Raw genomic sequence first — 23,562 nt, 5'->3', positions numbered from 1 at the left:
GAGACCAAATGTTCCTAAAAAGTGTACACAGGTATATGTGTGAAAGTTCTTACTTACTATGCTCTACACTCTTGAGATAGAAATGCTGTAGATATGTAGACTTTTAATGTAATTCAAAATTATGCACAATAAAGTACACAAGTAATAAAAACCTATACAATATTAAATGAGATTTTTCAAAGTAAATCTGACATCTTTCACCACTGCCTTTTTAAAGCTTATCAAACATGCTGCTGGGTAATATTTAGAATATAGACCAGTCAATATTTCACTACTACATTTTAAAAAGTTAGTTTTTACTCGGGGTGTCCATCCTCAGCTGGAGGCCCCCCGGGGCTGTTACCGGTCCTCTGTGCACTACTACAGCGGCCCTGTGCGGGACGGGACAATCCAGAGGAGGGACCGGAGGGAGGAGCAGCCTGGAACGGTGACGTAGGATTGGAATGAGGGAGTGAATGTTCCGGGTCAGAAACTGGACGGGAGAGAAAATTAACTCCGGGACGAGACGGAAAAAACGAGAATGCTGCCCGCCTGTGCACTGAGATGTAGCCTGTGCTTTTTAAATTAAACGGGAGTGATTTTAACAGCGACGGAAAGTAAAGAACCAAGTACAGGGAAGAAGAAGAAGAAGAAGAAGAAGAAAACAGGTGCCTTCAAAGTAAAGTGAGACAACGACGGAGAGAAATACTCATGTTCGCCGCGACCTGACGAGCGTTAGCAAGCGTTGTTTACAGCTGGAGTTTCGGTGTTTAGTCGCTCGTGAGTATCGCTCGGCTTGTTGTTTGACGGTGAATTAAGTCCGGGACTGTCCCGTCGTAGCAATCTGTTGCATCCCTCCTTCCCACTCCTCCCCGTTGTTTGTTTATTTGTCGCACGAGTACGAGATTTATTGCCGCCTCCCCCGTGATGTTTCACTGTATCCCCCTGTGGCGGTGCAACCGTCATGTCGAGATGATCGATAAACGCCACTGCTCCCTGCTCTATGTGCCCGATGAGATTTATCGCTACGGACGGAGTTTGGAGGAGCTGCTGCTGGATGCCAACCAACTCCGAGACTTGCCAAAGGTAAGCAGAAAACAGACCCACATTCACGGGCAGGCAGGCAGGCAGGCAGGCAGGCGGTGTACCGCAGCTTATTTTTCGTTACATGGAACGTGTCCCTCCGGTTTGAAGAGCCTTTGACACAGAGCTCTCCCCAACAGAGCTGATCAGACATCCCGTGAGATTCTGAGGAGGACTCGGGGGACAATTATGCAAGATCTGCAAAGCAGGTTCACAGTGGAGGTGGAAACTTTTCCCCTGCTACTCTTCCCACTGCTACAGGTAGTCAGAGTTAGTTTCCCCAAAACATTTTTATTTGAGTCCCACATGTCACAGCTAAATCCTGACATTGCGTCTTTTATATGTCAAACCTGTTAGGGCAGGTGATCCCACTCTGAAGTCAGAAATAACCCAGGACTGAATGGAGACAGCTTTGAACTTGACATTTTATAATCATTGTAAGATATTACAAAATCACTTACAAAACTGTACCTTTACTCCTTTAAAGGGATAATTATGCTCACACTTAAAGGTCGAGTATGGGAGCTTTGCCGTGCTCGTTTAGAGTCAGATTTACAAATATATGAACCCAAAAAAGTAGCTTCTTCACTGTTCAATTGGCAGCATGCACATTTACCACTGGTTATGTTTCGTATCTCATCAGCATTCTTTGCACACACATAGGTAAGGTACATGTTTAGCTAAAAAAGAGAGCGCTTTTGCTCTGCATCCTCCAAGATCATCAAGCAAGGAAATCTAAATATGTCACACACATTAATTAAAGATAAAATGATATGAAAGTCTGGGTGTAAAATAAACGTGTCTGCAAACATTATATTGGCGACATACAGAGAGACAGACACAGGCACGCATGGATCAACCCGATGTGTGAGGGATAGCACAGTCCGTGGTGAGGCTCGCCGCTACCGCACCTCGCATTTCTCACCTGTATTTGAACAGGAAATGTGCAAATTCAGGGACCGCATGTCACTGTATGGAAGGCCAAAAGGGTCAGCCTGTGTCAAAGAGTGATGACTAAATGTAACGCCACCTTATTTTGCATTTGGGTTGAACTGCATCAACTACGTTCAACCATCATGTACATTCTGTACCTGTGTAAGAGGAATTACTTTACTTACCAGCAGATGACGCATATAAACGGCAGCTTTCATCACACAAACGCTCGCTGCAGTTTGATAGCTCATGCTGCACACAGGATGTACCGACGAGGGCTATGGATGGCCATCAGTTGCCAGCAATGTGTCCAGGGTGCAACAATTAGTGATATGTAATGGTGGGACTGCAGATTGTAACTAACGGAGGACTCCTCAGCTCACTCCTTCCTTTCCCAAGTGTGTCAAACTACAGTGCCCTACCAGAAATGATGTCGCTCTTTCCCCTGGCATTGAAATGCATTTTTCTGTGTACATATAGCAAACGAATAGCGCTTCACCACATGCATTTACACCTGGTATTATCTGATCACAGTCATCCCCCTTTACATCACCTCTGTGTGCTGCTATGTCAACAACAACATCAATGATAGCCACACATTAAGTTGCACTATTGTATGGACTCCTCTTTGCTTTTGAAGCAGGAGAAGAAGTCGTCGTTGACAAGCAGTTTTGTTGCAGCTGTCATGTTAGCTGTACTTGGAGCCACCAAGTACCTCCGCTCAGCAGAGAGGCATCAGAGACACATCACATTTACACCTCTGTTCAATCTGGTCACAATGTGTCTCCGACCACCTCTCAAAGTGGTTTGGCAGATCGGATAACAATCCACCCTCAGTTTTATTTACACTTGTATTTACAAGTGGTCAGGCGCTATCCGTTTGCAATCCAATCACAGAAAACGCATTTTAATGCTAGGTCTAAAGGAGGCCTTTGATTCCATTGTAAGCCATAGTTAGTCCATTTGGGTTGCATGGCAACACAAGATGGCAGCCTCTAAGGCAAGGCCCTTGCCTAAGTTGCACATAAAAAGCTTGTTGTAAGGCTACGCACACCACACAGTTTTTATTTTAAAGTAATTATACATTTTGCAATCACACTAAGGGGTAACAAATGGAACTTTTACTGGTAAACCCTCCTGCATGTTTTACACTGGACCTTTTATAAAGAACTAAAATTTACTTTGATTTATTCTGTTTCTCACTTGTGACTGTAGTGCTCTGGATTAAGTGGGATATCAACTGGCAGATTTGCATGTGTGAGAAGGGTTTGTTTTGTGAATATGTTCACGGATGTGAAGCTCAAGATCCTGACCTGGAGTCTTGTCATATCCTTACAGTGTATAGCGCTACAGTGAGGGAAATAATGACTGACTTTTTGATTTTATAACATATCCCCTTTAACTTTTGTGGCCAAACCAGTTTTACTATTGAAGGCTCCTTCAGTTTCGCTCTGATGAGTTCTTGAGAAAATGGTGTTAAGTTATTGTCACTGTATGCTTCAAAGACTTTTGCTAATTTATTGGGCTTACAGCTTTTTCTGACAAGTGGAAAGACTTAGGGTCTTGTGGAACTGTCCTGACCTCGTATAACTGAAGCCATGTCGGGTCACATGTAAAGCTGATAGGATTGAAGGACTTTTCGAAGGGCATTTCTTTCTGAGTTGTTTTTCATCTGAATGCAGCATACAGTGATTTCCACACAGGAAAGAAAAGACAGCAGACTAAATATTTACAGCTTGCCATGCCCACAGACATTTGATGAAACAGAGATAGGGTTAGCAACCTCCCATGGTTGTGTCACACTGCTTACTTTGTCCACAGAAGAAAGGACAGGAACAGGTATTCTGACTGAAAACAAAGACAGCATTATGTGATTTGTTGTCGCCCCACTCGTGCAATGCTGATGCTAGCGTTTTCTAATGAATCGATGACCTAAATTGAAACATACAAGACCAATAAAATTATTCTACCTACACCTCTGGCACACGGCACACCTGACAAACCAGTAGACGTTTCGTAGTTAACTCTCCATTGTTGTTTTCTGTCCATCGTGTGACTGCTAGGATGTGATTAGCAGGTGTACTCTTATTGTGAATACAGTTGTCGGACAATTCAGCAGTCTCTAGGCACAGTTTGAAAATATTCTAAGTATGTTTTGAGAATATAGGGGTGGAGGTTTTGCATACCATCTAGAGGAACTGTTTATTGTGTTCTCTGGCATGTAAATAATGTCATCAATCCTTTCTGAGTGAGCCCAAGAAACGTCCAACTGGATAAACCTTTTTGTATCAGTTCACCCCAGTGCTCGCTGTGTCGCTTCATCACATTTGCCTTGGAGGTGGTGAACTGAATAAACGCTGACCAGTTCTGCTTTATTTATTGTTGCATTGTCAATGGCGTGACATGGCCTAGTTGCAGTAACATACAAGACTCCAATCATTTCTTCCGGCAGGCAGATAAAAACATGCACAAAGGTGTGTTTTTACAGTAACAAGATGAGGCAAGTTGAATTTGAGGAGATGGCTTCATTAGTTTTGCAAAGAAAATCTACTGACCAAATCAGAGAGATATAAAGGTTTACATTATTTAGTTTTACTTGCTAAGCCCCATTTCTCTTTTGCTTGTTTGTTTGTTCTGAGGGGGTGGACTGAATTGGCAAACAGTAAAGGTAATTTATTTTAGATTTTCTTAAGATTCATGTGACTTGTTTGCAAGGAGAAGTCATCGGTTTACTTATGAGCCGTGGAATTGAACTTGTCGAGGAGGAAGACTAGGAAAGCAAGACTAGCAGGCTGTTGAAATGTGTAAAAGATTAATGTAGTCTACAGTATACCGATCCCCAGCAAAGCTTTAAGACTGAGTTTCTTTTCATCTGCATTGTGCTGGTATGCTGAGAACATTTCTTACATTGACAAAGCAAAACATTACACCTTTATCATGTTTAGATTCAGCATTAACTATTTCTCAAGTATAGAGGCCACATCTTCTGTGGTGAAAGGATTTTCAGTGAAGAAAAAAATGAATGAATGAAACAAGCTGTCTGATATCTGAATACCCCTCAATTTGCAGGAAATTTACATCAGGAATATTTTTGATAAACTAGGATGATTATTTAAATCAAGAAAGTTATCATTCTGAATGAAAACAATCAAATCTTCAGTTTATTTTCATTTTATTCAACTTGACTAGATATTTTGTTCTGCTGGGCAAAACAGTGATAGAAATTTTTTTTTCTTGTGGGGGAAATTGTAATGGGCTTTATTTTGTAGATCGAATGATAAAATAAGAAACCAATCTGCAGATGAATCTTTAAATAAAATCAAAATTGGTTGCAGCCAAAGTTCAGGCATAACTAACAGTTTGAGTCGTCTTTACCACCATTCAGGTCTTTCCAAAATGACATGTAATATTGGGTCTGAGACAGGAAGCTGCAGGGTTGGTGATATGTTTGAAGTGGTTAAGAAAGTTGGTGTGAATCCCATAGCAGAAACCCGGTGGTTGAACTAGCTAAGACTAGAAGATGTTTTTGGAAGAAAGAACTGTCATGGAGGGTAGAGCAGTTGTTTTTCACATGTGGCTGTGGTAGAGACGGTTGAAGTTAGCCTTGTTTTTATTTAACCTTCCTGTTGAACTTCATTTGGACACAACTAAGCATACGTAGTATACGAATGAACTTCTTTTTAAATAGGACACAGACATGTGTGTCTTGTGCCACATGAATATGTTAAGAGATTTTCTTGACAACTTGCACAGGTGTATTCCATGCACTCTCTTACCGAAATGCTAAGGGTGAAACTGAAGATTCAAACATTGACTTGGGAGCTGAGAAAATGGTTAATGTATTCTCAACTCAGCCTTTTTTTTGGTTGTTGTGTGTCACACATGGGTGGTTGTTGGGGGCATGTTGCTCTATGACACTAACAAGAAGAACAAGTTTTCCTCTTCTGTCAGTAAGTTTGTGCTAAAGCTAAAGTTCTACATTTTCTATACCTCTCTTTATTGTTATCAAGCACATTAGAGAGCCAGATAAAAACATTTGATTGACATTTCTCTTAAGTCCCTGATACTGAGGGTTTCAAAGTATCCGGGTTTGCTTCTGAGTACTGTCATAAAAGAGAGGCGTAGCTCAAATAGAAAGACTGAAAGTCGTAAACATATTGGCGCAATAAACCTTTTACCTGAATTTGCACTCTTTTCGTGATCTGTCACACATCAGGTTAGATTTCTGGAAATTAACAAGTCTACACTAGCAGACTCCCTTGATATCATCAAGAGAGAGACAAATCTTTGAGTTGTGGACTGTCAACAGAAACTACAGTCACAATTAAGCATGGAACAGCTAAGAACTGGCTCCAAATTGTCTGAAACATGAGGATCATTTGCAGTGAGGAAAAAATGGTTCAACGCATGGCTTGATTTCACAAATTCCGCTTTTACATCAAAACTAGCAGGTATAAGCAGTTTTTTTTTTAAATGCGGGCAATCCCACTGCAAGGCGATCGACTTGTTTCTCACTGACAGGAATTTGCCTTTCTGAACATACCAGAAACCTTTGCTACGACAGTGGGAATGCAACACACAATAGTAGAGTCCCGTGACAATGTTACACTTTTACATCAGCTGTTCTTTAAAACTCTTTGGCGGCTACTTATTTTCAGATTGCTGCTTGAACCATTGTTGCACAGGAATAGGTTTTAGTGTCAGCATCTATACTACCAAAATAGAGTAGTAGAGGAAGAAACTAACATGTTCCTTCATTCATAGTTGTCTGTGTCTGTTGCAGTCCTTTGGGAGTGAATGTTGATTGTATTCCTTACCACTGCAGAAAAAAAGCAGATGTTAGTGGGTGTTAGTGGGTTTTTTGACCAGTAGGCTTAAGAAAGATGATGACAGTGATGGCCGCATGTCTGAAAAATGGTAAAAAGCGATTCGATATGGGTTTAAATTCTAGGAATGCAATGTATTTGACACTTTGCACACAGTGAGCTCGCAATCAAACAGCACATTTGTTATTGAGGGTAAAAGGCCTATGTTTAAATGTGACAGGATTGTGGATTTCTTTTCAATGAACTCAATGAAAACAAATGGTGTTCAAATATTCTCTCATCCACTTAAAATAATGACAAGCTGTTTCTATAGCAAACATGCAAACCTTTTTCTACACTGTGTCTACACTGAGACAGCAAGATAATAAAAGAAACTGTGTGCAGGCCTACCTATGTTCTGGAAGAAAAAAAAAACGATTAGGAATCAGAAGGTGAAAATTACTTTAATATAAAATCTTTTCAATTCCTCGCTTTACAGTATGGTTTTTCCTTCGTAAGTGAAATGTAAAAGTGAAATTAAGGTGGTTCATTTGTGAAAGTTCAGTCATTACTTGTAAGAACAGAGGTTTGTTTGCTTGATGAAATGATGGATTAGAGTTTGTTTGAACTGTCTTAAGTCCTTGGAATGACAAGTGCATTTTGTAATAGGGTGGAGTTTGACTTTTGGACTCTTGGGCTTTATTTATTGTGCACACATTATTAAAATGTAGTCTGTATGTGCATTTGTTGCCTGAACACAAAAAAAGAAAGAAAAAAAAAAAAGAAAACTTCACTGACACTAGTTCAGGTCATCAGTGTAGGCGATCTATGCAAAGTGAGACAGTCAGTACATTTCCATGCACAGTTAAGTCCAGCTAGTCAGTGGGGAATTCATTTGTTGACTCCTCCGCTACACTCGGTGGCGATACGCCCCCTGTTAGCTTGATAACAGAAATATAATTCATCTAAACTTACCATTTTATTGTTGTGGGTATCTTATTTTATCTTATGTGTATTGGCTTATTTTATTATTTGCGTGTTTCATTCACCGATTTGAAAAAACTTGGAGTATACACTAACTGACGTTAGTGTGTAACGACTGAAAAGTAATACGAATGTAAAGTCTTAAATATGACCAAATACCACAAAATAAAAGTACTAAACAATTCAAAACATTTATGTGGCTTTAACAGTAATGCAAGGATTATGAATGATTTGTGTACGGTACACATAGCTGAGAGTAGGTAAGCTCTTTCTGCGGTTAAGTTTAATCTTCACTAAACTGTATGCAGCTCCAGCACAGTGAGGTCATACTAAAAAAAGGAACTACACAGGTCTAGTTTTCTGTTGTTATTTCACCTGTTAATGAGTGAAGTGTTCCCCTGTGAGATGTTAAGGCTTGGATTGCTGTCACTTACAATGACATGTTTTTCATAAAAGTATAGGAAAGCAGAAGCATACAACACACTTGTTTGCAGCATATGACATACACAGATCAAAACACTACATTTCTATAGTCATCCTCAGTGTTTGCATTAAATGATGACTCTTTATGGCCAGTAGGGGAAAATAAAGCAGAAGAAATATAAAGGCCAAAGGTAATGTTTTTCTGTTCTGTTTATGCCAAAACTGTAGGGGAAGCTGAAGCAGCACTGTTAGCTACCTGCTTTGCCACCATACAAGCAAGGCTTTGCCTGCTCTTGTCATGGGCGTCAAGTATGTGCCTGTCATAATTTGCTTTTGCCCTTGCCTTAGACAACTGTGCCAACTGGATATTCAATTTTTTAGAAACCGACAACAAAGGTGGACATTTGTACTTCTACCTTGCGGCATGTGATCAGTTCAGTTCTATGAGTGGTTGGTCCTGTTTGTTGTAGTCTTTGAGAAATTGCTTCCTGCTGAAACAGGCAGTGTTTGTCTGCTAATTCAATAGGCCCCCAGAGATGTTTGCTCCTATTTAAAATGCTGCAGCACAAATGGAGCCGTTAAAAGTAGATGAACAAACTAGCTCCTGTCAATAAATGTGGATTCTGCTGCTAGGTTTATTACTACTGACATATCCAACTGAAAAAAGCCAGAGGTAAAAAAAAAAGCTCCAAGTCAGTCTGAATGTATCTTTAAAATAAAAGAATTAGGACTCCTTAAACCTCTGTCTTTCTTTTGAGTCAATTCCCTCAGTCCTCTACTGTCATTTTGGCTGCTTGCTATCCAAATGGTATTATTGTTTCTCCTGATTCTAAGCAAACAAACGAGTGGACTTTTTGAGAATCTAAACAAGGTGCATGTTATTGTAAAAAGACAAGTCAAACATTGTTTGAGATGTGGTTGTGACTTAAAGACCTAATTTGTATCAATATCTTTCCCTTGTTTCAGCCATTTTTCCAGCTGGTGAAGCTAAGAAAACTTGGCCTGAGTGACAACGAGATCCAGAGACTTCCACCAGAAGTAGCCAACTTCATGCAGCTCGTAGAACTGGACATCTCTCGAAATGGTAAGAAAAGCAAACGAATGATATACCAGGTGCTGTGTTCTAATCTGTGAGAATATTCCTTTACAGTTGAGAAAGCCAGCACTAAATTCACCAATGAACGGCGCTGACAGATTTACTCCTCATTAGTGAAGCTTATGCAACAAATGAGGATGGAAAATCCCTGGTTTGCATTAGTCTGAATCTTTCAAGTTGTCGATATAAACTCAAAATTCCTTTAGCACCACTGGTGAGGTTTCTATATCTGGTTGAAAAGGAAATCAAATGAGAATCAAAATAAACTACAAACATTCATCATTACACTGTCCTGTTTGTTTTGAGCCCTGATAAAATTGTTGTACGTTTGATTTTTTTTCGCTGTTTTTCCTGTCATGCATTTTAAATGTATTATTTTGGCATGTATTGGATGACAACTTGCATATTGTGTTGTGCATCTATATTTGAATGTTCAAATATCATTGCAAAATGCAAAAGTCATTAAAAAGTAATTTCTGTTTTCTGTTATTCAGATATTATGGAAATTCCAGAGAGCATTTCATACTGCAAAGCCCTCCAAGTGGCAGATTTCAGTGGAAATCCATTAACAAGGTACTCCCACAGTTTATGTTGCTTTTTTACTTTTCAGAAAGGAACACTAATTATGAGTCATACTTATTACTTAAAGATCCTCAATAGCAAATTCAGCATTTCGTTTCTTCACATTGTATATGTTAGAAAATAGTGGCTGAAAACATATGTAATATAAAAAATTATACATGTAGCATAAAAAATTATCAATCAGTGGAAACTGAAAGAAGTTTCTCTCCAGTAGTCTTTTCAAGAACGCACAGGAGCCATAATTAGCATAACTCCTCCTCAAACATAGTGTGGATATAAAAACTCTCAGCACCTTTAACCGTGGTCTCCTGCACTGCTGTCTGGCTGTAAAAACACACAGAAAACCTCTGACACTTTATCTAAGTAGAGAAGACCAGAAAGAGGAGCAGACTCCTGCTGTGAGGCTGCAGGTGCTGCTGACAACGAGGAAGAGGAAGAGAGAGAGGGTGGAGGACTTCTGCTAAACTGCCTCCGTTTATGTGCAATAGGTCGTTGAACTACCACCAAAATGGTGAAAATTGTCGCTTCTCTACATGTTATCGGATCGTTTTTATGTTAAATTACTCCGTACAAACGCTGACGAAACTGCGACGTTCGCGGACTCTGGTCCCCACTTGAGCAGGAAGACCAGAATAGTAGCGACGGCTACGCCCACACCGTCTCAGAGCAGAGAGTGAAGCTGATGTTTACATGATCTGAAACATCATTTTTAAACATTTGGTGACACAGTCAGAAGGGATGTTTTTATGTCTTTACAGGGACTTTAATTGTGGTCTCTTTAAAAATAAAACCATATTTTTCTGATTTATTCATTTCCATAACCGTTTTCCTATACTGTTTGACCTCCCGCTAAATAAAAAAGACCAAATTATCCAGATTAAAAGAATATTTTTTATGAAAATTAATAAAAAAAAAAAATGTATTGATTAGATGGTTTCATGTTTACAATTTTGACTAAGTTTGGTTTAAGGGTCACCTTCTGTTATTCCTCCCACTATGTACACTCATACAGTCTCTTCACAAATTGCAGCTTGTGTCTATAGATTGTATTTGTTTGTGTGTGGGTCAGACTAATTTGCATCCCAGCAGGGGCACAAACACATTGCTAGTTCAGTAGGCAGCAATAAATAGCGTTAGAAAAGGCATTGTTGCTGTTCAATACTTTTTAAGTGCACACATGCTCTCTCTCGCTCTCTATCTCTCTCTCACACACACACACACACACACACACGCATACAAACAAAACACACTTTTTCCCACACTAGTTATCTAATTTTCCACTCTCTCCGCTCTAACAGTTTTATAGTAAAGGTCTAGTTACAGCTGGGGATTAGCAGGAATGTGCTGTCATTTTGCTTTGTCATAGATTAATGAGGTTATTTAAAGCCACACCTGTATTTTTTCCCATGTAAGATTTAGATTTGAATTAATTTGTCTTCTATTTACATACAAACGCTGACAGCAGAATTTCAGTGGTAGACATTGTGTTTATGTCAACAAGTGTTAGTTCACACGGAGCTCCATACTTGTGAGCAGGCTGCAGGTGATGTGTAGTCTGTTATTAATACTTGTTGATGGCTGTCTTGATCGCTGGCTCACATTTGTTCCAATAATTGTTTCTGGGGATGAATACTGGGCAGACGTGGTCTGTTTTTGTTGTTGTCTCGCCCACATTTATGTAAGCTTGTGAAAGACATTTTCGCGTGTGGCTTTCACTAAAATGGAGATAAGAGGAGCTCAAAGGCTGTAAGCACTCTTTTGTTGTTGCCGTGATGGATCAAAGTGTGACCACAACTTGCACCCAAGTAGTCTGGCCAGCCCACTGTGCTACGGGGATAATGTGAGCACAAAAGAAAAGTTTTGTCTTGAAACAACCAGTGGGAAGACACTGGTCGGGATATGGTTGCTTTTCCTCAGAGTGAGAGAAACATGATCGATAGATGCCAAATGAATGCGATTATAGTTTGTGGCAAAAATCAATGTGTATTTTATTGCTTGACAGAGAAAACTGAGCTTATAGAGGACATGAGTAAATGCAGCATGTCATTTTTATTGTACAGTCAGTTTTAACATCAAAACTATACGTTTAAGCCAAAATGTCAGCTTAAATATAGCTCATCTTTTCAGTGGACATAATGCCACATGGTCTCTATGTTTTCCTAATAATCAGTAATGATCTGCATCATTAATGTTGAACATATTACTTAAATATTAGTCAAATACATTGTTTCTCTCTCTTTTTTTTTTTTTAGAATTCTGTGCTGGTGTCTCACATGCTGTGTTTTCCTCATAACAGGTTACCCGAGACCTTTCCAGAGCTGCGGAATCTAACGTGTCTTTCCATCAATGATATTTCATTGCAAGTTCTTCCAGAAAACATTGGAAAGTAAGTGCACGCATTGTTTTGGTCACATTTGTCCTCAGCATGATGTCTTAATGTCCTCTTTACACAGAGCTTTATTACCAGAAGCAACATTTAAAGGTTTAATACACCCTCGTTGGTAGTCTGTGTTAATCTGAACAAACTGTAATTTAATTGTTCTTATGATATGTATAAATGTCCTTTTGACACCTCTTTAGGCACTTATATCGTGAGATTCATCTACCTAAAAATGCAAGGAATGTCTGTCTGTTAATTGCATATTTGTCCAGCGGGTCTCTTGACAGTCTTCAACCTTGGCAGGTGATTTATTAAGGGCTCTTAATACGTGTGCAGTGCCGAACTGAACGTTGTTCCGATAAGAAATACAAGAGATATGGGAAATAATTGCAGGCACACTAGAATAATGACTTTTGTCACACACTGTGTTTGTGGTTTGTTGAGAAAATAAATAAATTTGACTGAATGCTATAAAAATACATAATTATTTGTAGTTGTTTTAATAGCAACAGTGTCTGAGTAAAAGCTAAACATATACTTTACTAAGACAGCATTTCTTCATAGCTGATAGAAGTCATATAATATAAAATGTTTCCTGATCAGACACCTTTTTTTTTTTTTACACCTTCCTTAAGTAGTTTTTTTGTAAACATAATATAAAATGTTTACAACCAAGAGTTTGATAGCACTTGATTATTGATTACGACAGGGACACTCCCTCTGATGCTTCCAATGGTTATTGGTTGTGGTGTGGATGGCATATTTTAACCATTAGATACAGTGAGTGCTGAAATAGTTGGAGCTAAACTAAACAGACATTTGTCTCGGCTTGCTGTGGGGCCATAAATTAAGTACTATTGCTTAACCTCACAGAGATAATACATGCATGGTGGAATTTTTTTTATCGTGTTCACAAGTCAGGACTGCTGAATCTAAAATAACACTATGATAGATATATTTTATTCAAGACACCCTGTGCATTTTTTGATTTAACTCCATGCAATTTAATTTTGTAGCCGTGTTGTGTGCTGAAGCTTTGTCGTGTTCCAGATATTTTCTCTGTTTGTTGATTGTAGAACTAAACAGTCTTTAAAACCTTCAAATAATAACTATAAAATCAAACTGACATTAAAATTCTTGGTTTCGTTAAACTGAATATTGCTTTGTAAATATCCTTAATAATTTGTGTGTTGTCTGCTGTCTTGAAAACCATCTGCTTCTTATTAATGTACATAGTTTATTGCAATGTCCTTCCAAAAAAACTTATTCAATTAGAACTATGCTTACTTGTCATTTTGGAGACTAAGTGGTTGACTTATAATAATGTTTCTCATATGACTACAAACCGAGCATGCAGTGGATGAGGGCTGGGACTGTGCATGTGACTGCTTTACATTATTTTGATGGCATATACAGTTTTTACGACCAAACAAGTCACTCAAAGTTCAAGAGATCTCACACCCATTCCTCCGCGGTACGGCATGTGCCTCGCATATGTGTTTTTTTCTTCCTTGCGTAATCTGTGACTTGAAGCCTGCTCGCTATCTCGAGAAGGTAATGAAAGCCATGATGCAGTTGGAGCAACATGTTGTCTTTAGACAGAGATAAGATGAATGTCCAAGGGGTTCATTTACATCATTTCATGATGATTTCCTGAGATGGCAGTGTTTTCTGTCGGAACAGGAAAAAGGGGGCATCTACAGAAACATGAGACACTTGATGCTGTTTGGAGATTGTTTACATCTTTCAGGTGACCACTATGATCAGACTAGTAGACAGACGAGTCTCGAAAACACTGTCAGCCAATCTTTCGAGCTGGTCGTGTACAAGATAAAGACGCTGACATACACGTCTGTGGTATCGAACTTCCTCTGTGTCCTCTCATTGAAAATGTGTCCTTCGATGTCAAATCTTGGTACCCAAGGAGTTAATCTGATCAGAGTCAGTGAGCCAATAAGCATGCCGCATGCTGTTTGCCTTCGATGTAACAGTGCTCATGATTTGCTGTCTTGAGGCGAGCAGGAATTTACTGCCAGAGATGGGCCCCGTACCTCAAACGAGAGGAGGAAGATGGGGCTTAACGTGTGTGTCTGTGTCTGTGTCTGTGTCTCTGTCTGTCTGTGTTGTGTTTTGAGAGGCTGGCGCTTGTTTAATGGATGAAGGTATTTAGAAATTTAACAAAAGGTATGGTTCAGGAATTGGTATTGAAGTCCAGATAGTTTGATACACTAAGATACCTGCAAGGTTTAGAAACTCCAGTAAAGGCTTTAGAGACGAGTCATGATGATAATGTGATTTGTTGGTTACGGCCCAAGAAAGACGTTATTCAATTTTGGGTTCTGATTAACAACGTGGACTTTGTGCTGTACTTAATGGCTGTTGCCATAAACATCTCCCTATACTTGGTAACATGTACGGCACGGAGCATTCACAAGCAGCACTGCACTGTACTTTGGTCCATGGTAGCCATTGAGCACGTTTTGCTCTTCATTTAAACCAGCAGTTGTTTATGCTGCTGAAGTTTAAAGGCCTTGATAAGGCTGACACACCTCTAAAGTACTTCCTGTTCTCAGATATCTGAGCGTAATCAGACACTGTGCAGCCATATTTATCTCTCAATAAAACGTTTTGTTTTATTAGACATTGTGGAACATTGTGCATCAGTAGAAGTTGTAAATAAACTACAGTTTGTGTTTTCATGGCATTTTCAGATGCTTTTTTTCTTTTCTTTTCACAATAATGATCTTTCTTTTTGCCTGTTATTACAGCCTTTCCAACTTGATCTCATTAGAACTCAGAGAAAATCTGCTCACATTCCTTCCAGAGTAAGTATTTAGCTAACTGCATTAAGTTAACTATTTGTACATATAAAGGAGAGTCTTTATAGTACATTTGTTTACCTGGTTAACAGAGGGTAATAAGTTGTTTCCATTCCTTTCATATGTCAACCACAGGTCACTATCGTTGCTTCATAAACTTGAAGAGCTCGACCTCGGAAATAATGAACTATATTGTCTGGTAAGTGTTTGTATTTCTCTGGATACTGGTTTACTTGTTTTTTTTCCCAGTAGAATGACAGTCACAGTCGGAGCAGAACAAAACTTTTTCCTATTTCCTTGTACTTGGCATGTCCAAATAGATTAGCATCCCTCGAGAACAGCTTTCACCTCTTATCACGCAGATGGGAGGATGACCATCTGCTTTGAGCTGTGGTTTTAAGTTGTAATCTTACGTGAGCCGTCTCACTCTGATGGTGAATGATTTACCCTCAGATCAGGCGCAGCTAGACTGCAAAGAAATGGCTTTTAATTTTAACTTGCTTTACTTCATTCTGTGTGTTCCTTCCTCCAGTTTAGTGTACAATGAACTCAGGGATTTGCCTTTTTGAATGTTTTATACTCAGCTGTGATAATTAATATTTTGCCGAAGGGCCACAACAACCGTAACGTCATCTTGAAGACAGCTGTCAAGTTTTTATTGACCAAAAATTTACTATGGATAAATGTTTGTGACACAATGAACAAAATACCAGTTGGAAAGTTGAACAGGAGCAGAAACAATAGCACATGATGAGGATTTACACGGCATCGCACACTTCATGATTCTGTGCACCTGTTCAGCGATATTCTCATGAACAGACGTCAGTCTGAGATGCCAGTTTTAAACAATCTGTTTAATTAATGGTTAATGGGTAATCAGTTCATTATGAACATCCTTCCAATCTGAGACTTGCAGGTTTTTATCTTCATGCATTTCTGTTCATCTTTCAGGGCTTGTACTTCCAGTGTTCTGCACCTGGCTGTGTTTTCACACCAGGAGTTTGGATTAAATGTAGATAAAATAGAATAAATAGTCACTAATATTGTTTGCTTTGTCTTCTTTTGTCGTCTCTGTTCCATTTTCCTGGCTCTCTCACTTGCTGCATTCCCTCTTCCCTCCCACGTAGCCGGAGTCAATAGGCTGTCTTGTCAGCTTGAAGGACTTATGGCTGGATGGAAACCAGTTGGCTGAAGTACCTGCAGTAAGCTATACTTCTTCTTTCATATATATGCTCTTGTATTGTCTTTATAGTAAATATAATATCACTCTTTCATGTAGTCATTTTTATTGCTGTATAATAATTTGTGTTTGAACAAAGAACATATATTTGTTAAATAATACAATCAGAAAATACTGACTAAAAAACCATCCAATTTAATTAGCATTTAAAATCAGCATTTTTTTTTTTTAATTTTGCAAAGTTTTTCAAAGGCAAACCCTATGTAACACATAGCAGCAGCTCTGCACAGTGGATAAAGCCATGTAAGGGTCCATATAAGCCCATCACCCTCAATATAAATGTAAATATTGGTCTTGTTTTTAGATGGAATGCAAATGTTTCACATGTTATGCCAAATAATATGTTCTGTGTGCCATGTGTCTGTCCTTGATATTAAATGCATAGACAGCACTGAGTCCCCTCATGTATTTGTTGTCATATTGCTGTAACACAAGTGTTTGTTTACCACACGTCTCTGCTGTGAACCTCAGGAGATGGGCAGTATGAAAAGCCTGGTGTGTCTGGATGTGTCGGAAAACAAACTGGGGCACCTTCCCGAGGAACTGGGATGTCTCCTGGCACTAACTGACCTGATGGTGTCCCAGAACTTCATCGATGCTCTACCTGATAGCATTGGTAAACGTGAATTATCACATTGCCCTTATTACCATGATTATTTCTTGCATGCATATCTTAAAAATGTTTTACAGGATTATTTAAAAAGGTTATTTCTTACAAATGGGAAAATATTGTTATTCCCTTTTCAAATGAAACCTAAGAAGCTGCATGCCCTGAATGTGGTAAACACAGTCATGTAACACTACATCCCTTAGGAGGTGAACTGTTTAAACTCCATTTAATCATTTGTGTAAAAGAGATCAAACTCACTTTCCTGTAAAATAAACTGAAAACAACCCAATAAAACATAATAGAATTTTAACCAACACAATACATTTTTCACGTTATCCTAGACGTCTAACATATATTTTTCCTACCCTGCAGGAAAACTACGGAAACTTTCTATCCTGAAAGCTGACCAGAATAAACTAACTTATCTTCCAGAGAGCATTGGCTACTGTGAAAGTCTAACTGAACTTGTGCTCACAGAGAACCATCTACAGGTTTGTTTTTATCTCTATTATCTACTCCAAGGCACATGCTGTACTGTGTGTGCTGCTGCATCTACTGCATCTGTTTAAATTGACATTTGGAAATATTTTGAGTGAGAATAAGTGGACGTGGCTCTTTGGAGAATTTAACCACCATGTATCCAAATGAACTCATTCACCAACCATGTTTTCAAATGTGTATTATTTCTTAACAACCATTTTATCAGTTTGAGGTATTCTTAATGGTATAGTTTAGCAGTTTAGTTATATTTGTTTAGAATGTCATCATTTTATGGATAATTTGACCAATGGGACAACTGCAACACGTTCTTCTAAAAATGACAGACTGTTAATAGGTTTATTTGGTTTTTGGCCAGCAAATAATCTCTCTAACTGTAATGTTTTATTCATCATTAGAGTTTACCAAGGACTATTGGGAGATTGAAGCGTCTTTCCAACTTCAATTGTGACAGAAACCAGCTAATGTCTCTGCCTAAAGAGGTAAGCTTTATTTTTTATAAAATTTGATTGTCCATTGACCCAAAATGTGAGAATGAAACGTTGTGGATAAGAAAACTGAGGGGGCTTTCTTTAACACCAGTAGATATGCACAATGCGAAGTTTAAGGTTGAAATTCCCAGAACCAAATCGAACATATGCTGCATTGAACACAGATCTATAAATCATGAGCTGTAACACTTGTTGCCTGGAGGTGGTGCAAGTGTCAAAGTTAAGAGAAATTATTGATCTTCGTCATCATCGTCATTATCATGTCAACAGTGCCGATGTTAGACAGGAACTGCACTTCTCCCTCTTCTAAATGATTGTTCTTACAAACGTCAATTTTGCTAATGCCTGTTATTAATACATTGACTGATATGTTGTCATTTGTCTGCAGTTCTTCTTTAATGCAACAGTGAATTTGAGATGTTTTTTTTTATTGTCTATCTTAAGTTCATTCATGTACTGGACCAACAATGCTCCTTGTTGTGCTTTTCTGGTCTCTCTGTTTTTTCACTGCTCGCTCCTCTGGGTGCGCTCAGCTCTGACTGAGTGTCTCTGTTTTGTTTTGTGTGTGTGTGTGTGTGTGTGTGTGTGACGCGAGTCTCTAACCTCTTGTCTGTTTAAGTGATGCCACGCCTGCTAGAAGGCTTCATCAGAAAGGCTTCTTTAGACCTTGTACAATGGCTCCTGTGTCTACTGATGCAAAGACTGCACTGTCTCTTAACAATCTTAGTGTAACCATGGCCCATGTATTGATGTGTGCTTTGCTGTGATACTTAACCATTGGCTCAGTTTTATTGACCCTGTTGTTTGCTGATTTAGTTTAGTTTTGTTTCCTATTTTTGACTTGGTGATTTAAGACCTTTAGCTTTGTTTATTGCTGATATTTCTTCTTCTTCTTCTTTTCCTTTCGGCTACTCCCTTCAGGGGTCGCCACAGCGAATCAACCTCCTCCATCTCACCCTGTTTTCTGTATCCATCTCTCTCACACCAGCTAACTTCATGTCCTCTTTCACTACATCCATAAACCTTCTCTTTGGTCTTCCTCTGGACCTTCCTCTGTTTATTGCTTATATTTAATTTGTGTAAATGATGACATTAACCTGCTCCTTTTGTGTGACACTGCTGGACTCCTCCTGCCCATCAAGTCTTTGCTTCGTCTGGCCACCAGGACTAAATATTCCTAATTTTAGAACCCTCTGCTAGTGTCAAAATGTATAGACATTCATTTTTACTTAATTATACTTCCATTATCCATGGAAAAATCCCCCTGGGATCTCCTTTTGATGTCTGTATAGTCTGTATAAGTTTGTGTCTGTGACTGACATGCAGCCTAACCACAGTGTTTCCTCTGTGACATAGATCGGTGGCTGCAGCGGGTTGAATGTCTTCTGTGTACGAGAGAACAGGCTGACGAGGATACCGTCAGAGCTGTCCCAGGCCACAGAGCTGCATGTGTTCGACGTCTCTGGAAATAGGTACCGTATGCAGGAGGTGGACAGACAAGTTCAAACCAACTAATCAGTAAAACACATGTCCTCACTTATCTTAGCATTCCCCATCCCCTTAACCATCACAACTAAGTCCCTAACCCCCCTACTGTGACCTAAAGTCACTTCTAACGGTAAACCTAAAACCATTTCTTAATCCTGAAGAGGCCCAGACAAAGATGTCCCCACAAAGATAGGTTTGTAAGTTTTTTGGACCTCACAAAGATATAAATACAAATACACACACAGACTAGTACACCTGTGTCAGGGCACTGTTTCCCTTCCTCATAACAACAAAACGAGTTTCTCACCCCTAACGCAAGACATGACATGAAGTGTTGTGAAGATAAGAAAATACAAACATTCAGGTTATCTTGAGGTTTCTTTATATAACAGTCGGCATGTATGATATGAGTCATTGAGTGATACATGTCCCTCTTTTAGGCTCACACACTTACCGATGTCACTGACCACACTGCGGCTGAAAGCTTTGTGGTTGTCCGAAAACCAGTCGCAGCCTCTCCTCACCTTTCAGACCGATGAGGATCCCGAGACGGGCGAGAAGGTGCTCACCTGTGTGCTGCTGCCTCAGCAGCCATTTGAGGCCGACAACAAAGGTAAACCTACAAGGAAAACCTGCAGGCTCCGTCCACTCTGGGGCAGTGTTTTTGGTCTGAATTGGCAGAAATGAAGACGCAGATACCTGCATTCACTATGTGATCGATTCTCATCGACCGTAACTTGACTGTCACTCAGTTTTAAACTTGTTTCGCCTTTTGTTGTCGAAGAACAGGAATTCTTGCTGCTGCTTAGCAGTTCTTTTTATTTTTTTAAACTAAGCAAACAACTGCTGAGAAGAAAATCTGCTTTCTCTTTTCCCTGGCAAGGGTATACCTCATGTAACTGAATGGACATGGGATATGTGCCTTTAGCTGTGTTAATATTGATGCATATTAGCTCTAAATATGGAGCTGGAATTAAAACATAGTATGGTTGTAGCCTATACATGTGTTCTCGACCTGTATTTCTTTCATCATCATCATCATTGCCCCCATGCTCAAATGGGACACTTCACTATTATTCATTATCATCTCTTATGTATGTAGTGCCCTGCAGTTTTGGTGACATCATCACATGATCTGCTCAGAGAGGCACAGTGTGTTCCGCGCCCTCTGATCCTTCTTCGCAGTATCTGCCGGTTATGAGGTCCTGTAAGGGATCACAGAGCCTGTGATACATCAGGCCCCCCTCCTGTCCCTTAGGGCCCTCCTTGGTTATGTTTTTCAGAAATGCAGTGGATTGGACGACTAAAGAGGCTTAGCAGAATCTGGCCTGTTGCCAGTAAAAGCTCGCCCACTGGGTGTAGACATGCGGCTGGCTCTATCGCTGCCTGTTACAACGCTTAGCTGCAGGTTTTTTTCATATTTATTTATTGCTGTCGTCCACTGACTTGCTCATAAATACGTGGCGTATTTTGAATTTGCTAAAATTTGCTATTTTTTGCATTTGAAAAGATGTTTGTTTTTCCCTTTTTTTAAAAGAAATGACACATTTATTCATACATTTTTTGTGACAGGGCGTCTCTCCTGTGGGAGAGATGCAGATGTAAGACAAGTGGAGGCTGAAACTGAAGTTGGGGGCAGGGAAGATTGTGTCGCTGTAAGCCTGTGACTAAGCCGGGATTTGAAACTGTGATCTGGCAGTTTCTCTCACAAGCGCCGGGCTCTGTGACAGCTTTTATTTCTTGACTTGGCAGATTGTTGAGAAACAGTCACAACCACTTTATTGATGTTAACCTGCTGTAACTCACCTAATGTCATTCTAAGCACTTTCCTGCAGGCATTTTCATACAAATGGTGTTGGCTTTTTTTCCCAGGTTCTGATAAACTTGCCCGATTTGGAGCCCTGGAGAGCCTGGTAAATGACATGGCAGATGACACGTGGGACAACAAAGCCGTGAACAGGATCAGTGCCATCCACTTCCTGGATGATGATGATGATGAGGAGGATGATGAAAAGGTGAGAGCAGCGAGCTCAAGGGCACAGCAATGAAAGCAAAACAATGTAACACAGCTGTCAAAGGACACGTCTGAAGGTCTTTTTTGTTAACTACTTTGTCATTATCATTATTATTACTCACTCACTCACTCACTCATCTACTGCTTTATCCTCCCCATGAGGGTCGAGGTGAAGGACTCCACCACTTAACCCTTCCTAGCATTCACATACTAGAAAAGATATCATTCTGTGTAGAAAGCTTCCACTTCAAAATGCAAAACATGGTTAGTTTATTTTTATTTGATTTATTTTGTCACTTCAGGCTTGCTGTAGAAATATGGTGGCCTCTATAGAGCAAGGTCCTTGCCTTATTACATTATTTTGAAGCAAACATTCTTATGGCTAGTAGCCAACAAACCCTCTTTATAAAATATTACACACTTGACCTTTGACATTTTGTTGTTCTCCTGGATGTGGTTGTAAATATTAGGCAACTTGTTGCTAACGCCTCTTTCACACTAAACCTAGGATTTGAAGGAGTGTGAATTGTGACATCACAGATGTGCCGAAAACAAAAGAACCGTCAGTGGTGGTGTCTCTTTAAATCATTTCAATGATCTGATGATTGACATTCCAGAGTTTTAGAATGTAACGGCTATGCTAATGGACGGAAGATGAGTGTGTGTTGTTGCCGTAATGATGCAAACGGAGCAGATACAGAAGAATTAGCCGATCGTTGCCAAAGCTGATGAAAACATGTATTGCATAGTCATTAAAAATCTCCACTGAAAAAAACCAAACAAAAACGGTTTAAAATCTGGCATTAAGCAGGTTGTTTGACCAGTCGGAATGAGGTATAACGAAGGTATTTGCTGTAACATTTTTCTGAGACTGAGGCTACATGTGTGCATTCTGAGCAGAGCAAAATTGTTTTTCTTCCCTCCACACAGGGAACTCTACTGCGGCGAGCCACGCCTCACCCCGGTGAGCTGAAAACGATGAAGAAGGCGGCCGAGAACCTCCGCAATGACCTGAATGCTGCCAAAGGCCTGGACTCCAACAAAAATGAGGTCAATAACGCTGCAGATGGAGTGACAACGTCTGTGTGACCTTTACCTCAGAGATCTGTTTGGTTTTTTTTTTACCTCCTGTGTCTCACCGTGTCGCCCTGCACAGCCCCTGCAGCCCCCATTTTTTTCTTTTACCTACAAACCCTGGTGTGGCCTACCCCCCCTCCAATTAAACCCTGGGACGCCTGTAACCTTGCTCCATGTCCAGCCCTGTGTAAACGCGCGTTTGACTCCGTTCTACCCGGCCGCTGTGCCTTCCTCTTTTCAATTAATGTCCACAGCAATAATCTGCACAAAGACGCTTCTTTTAAAAGATATTTTAAAGATTAAATTTTTTTTTTTTTTTTTTTCAAAAAGCCTCTTTTTAAATAAATATACATTAGGTAGTTGCACTATTATAAGTCTTTATAATATGGTCAAACCTTTTTAAATGTATTATATATTTGTTCTATATCTATTTTTAAAACACTGGGTAAATATTTCTTTTTACATTTTGAGCAAACATAAAGGCAGGAGTTTTTGGACCTACTGATTTAAGGATTATTGTATAGTCTTTTGTGAATATTGATACTTTTATACTTTTTGGCAGCTCAGATGTAAATACAAATGTATAGTAAATTTCTTAAACAGATTTTTAAACTTTTTCTTCTCTGTTTCAAACTTGGTTCTTTCTTTCTTTTTTCCTTCCCTTTTGAAATCAATCACAAACAAAACATAGCCATTAATGTCTTATTCAAATCATATAATAATTTTAATTGGGTGAGTGGATGGCCTTGAATCTAGTCCTGTATTTTGGATAATAAATAGGTTTAATTAATTGATTAAGTTTGGGTAAGTTTAAGTACCGCCCATCAAACTTAAATTAGTTATCTGCAATGTGCTATTGCAGATATAAATGTTATTTATGTGCTGTGCTTCACTGCTTTGCAATATTCTTCAAATAGATGCCAAAACCAGCTGTGTTTTTATTTTATTTTTTCCCCCCTTTTATGGACAGTAATGTTAACAAAAATCATCAGACATTTGGTGACATCCGATTAAAAACAAAGTTGCCACTTTAATTCACATCTCCCCCCTTTTTTCTGAT

General features: G+C 39.3%; 1 protein-coding gene across 1 annotated transcript; it reads left to right on the top strand.

The window, feature by feature from the left end:
• Positions 1–447: 447 nt before the first annotated feature.
• Positions 448–22,824, top strand: lrrc1 (leucine rich repeat containing 1). The gene is made up of 14 exons (XM_058651400.1): positions 448–1,065; positions 9,174–9,291; positions 9,798–9,876; positions 12,182–12,271; positions 15,034–15,090; positions 15,220–15,283; positions 16,212–16,286; positions 16,796–16,940; positions 17,307–17,425; positions 17,831–17,914; positions 19,280–19,395; positions 19,852–20,024; positions 21,284–21,426; positions 22,356–22,824. Exons 1-14 carry the CDS (start codon positions 907–909, stop codon positions 22,512–22,514), a joined length of 1,581 nt encoding a protein of 526 aa, XP_058507383.1. The 5' UTR covers positions 448–906; the 3' UTR covers positions 22,515–22,824.
• The last annotated feature ends 738 nt before the right edge of the window (positions 22,825–23,562 follow it).

The sequence above is a fragment of the Solea solea genome, chromosome 15 (genome assembly GCF_958295425.1).
Source record: "Solea solea chromosome 15, fSolSol10.1, whole genome shotgun sequence".
NCBI classification, from domain to species: Eukaryota; Metazoa; Chordata; class Actinopteri; order Pleuronectiformes; family Soleidae; genus Solea; species Solea solea.
Note: the sequence above shows the minus strand (reverse complement) of the source record. Positions and strands in the feature narration are given on the sequence as shown.

Bases quoted from the DNA above. Each gene is read 5' to 3' on its own strand.
- lrrc1 (XM_058651400.1), top strand. From the start codon at position 907: ATGTTTCACTGTATCCCCCTGTGGCGGTGCAACCGTCATGTCGAGATG. The intron at 16,941-17,306 runs GTAAACGTGAAT...CCTACCCTGCAG, and splicing joins TGCTCTACCTGATAGCATTG to GAAAACTACGGAAACTTTCT. The intron at 20,025-21,283 runs GTAAACCTACAA...TTTTTTTCCCAG, and splicing joins ATTTGAGGCCGACAACAAAG to GTTCTGATAAACTTGCCCGA.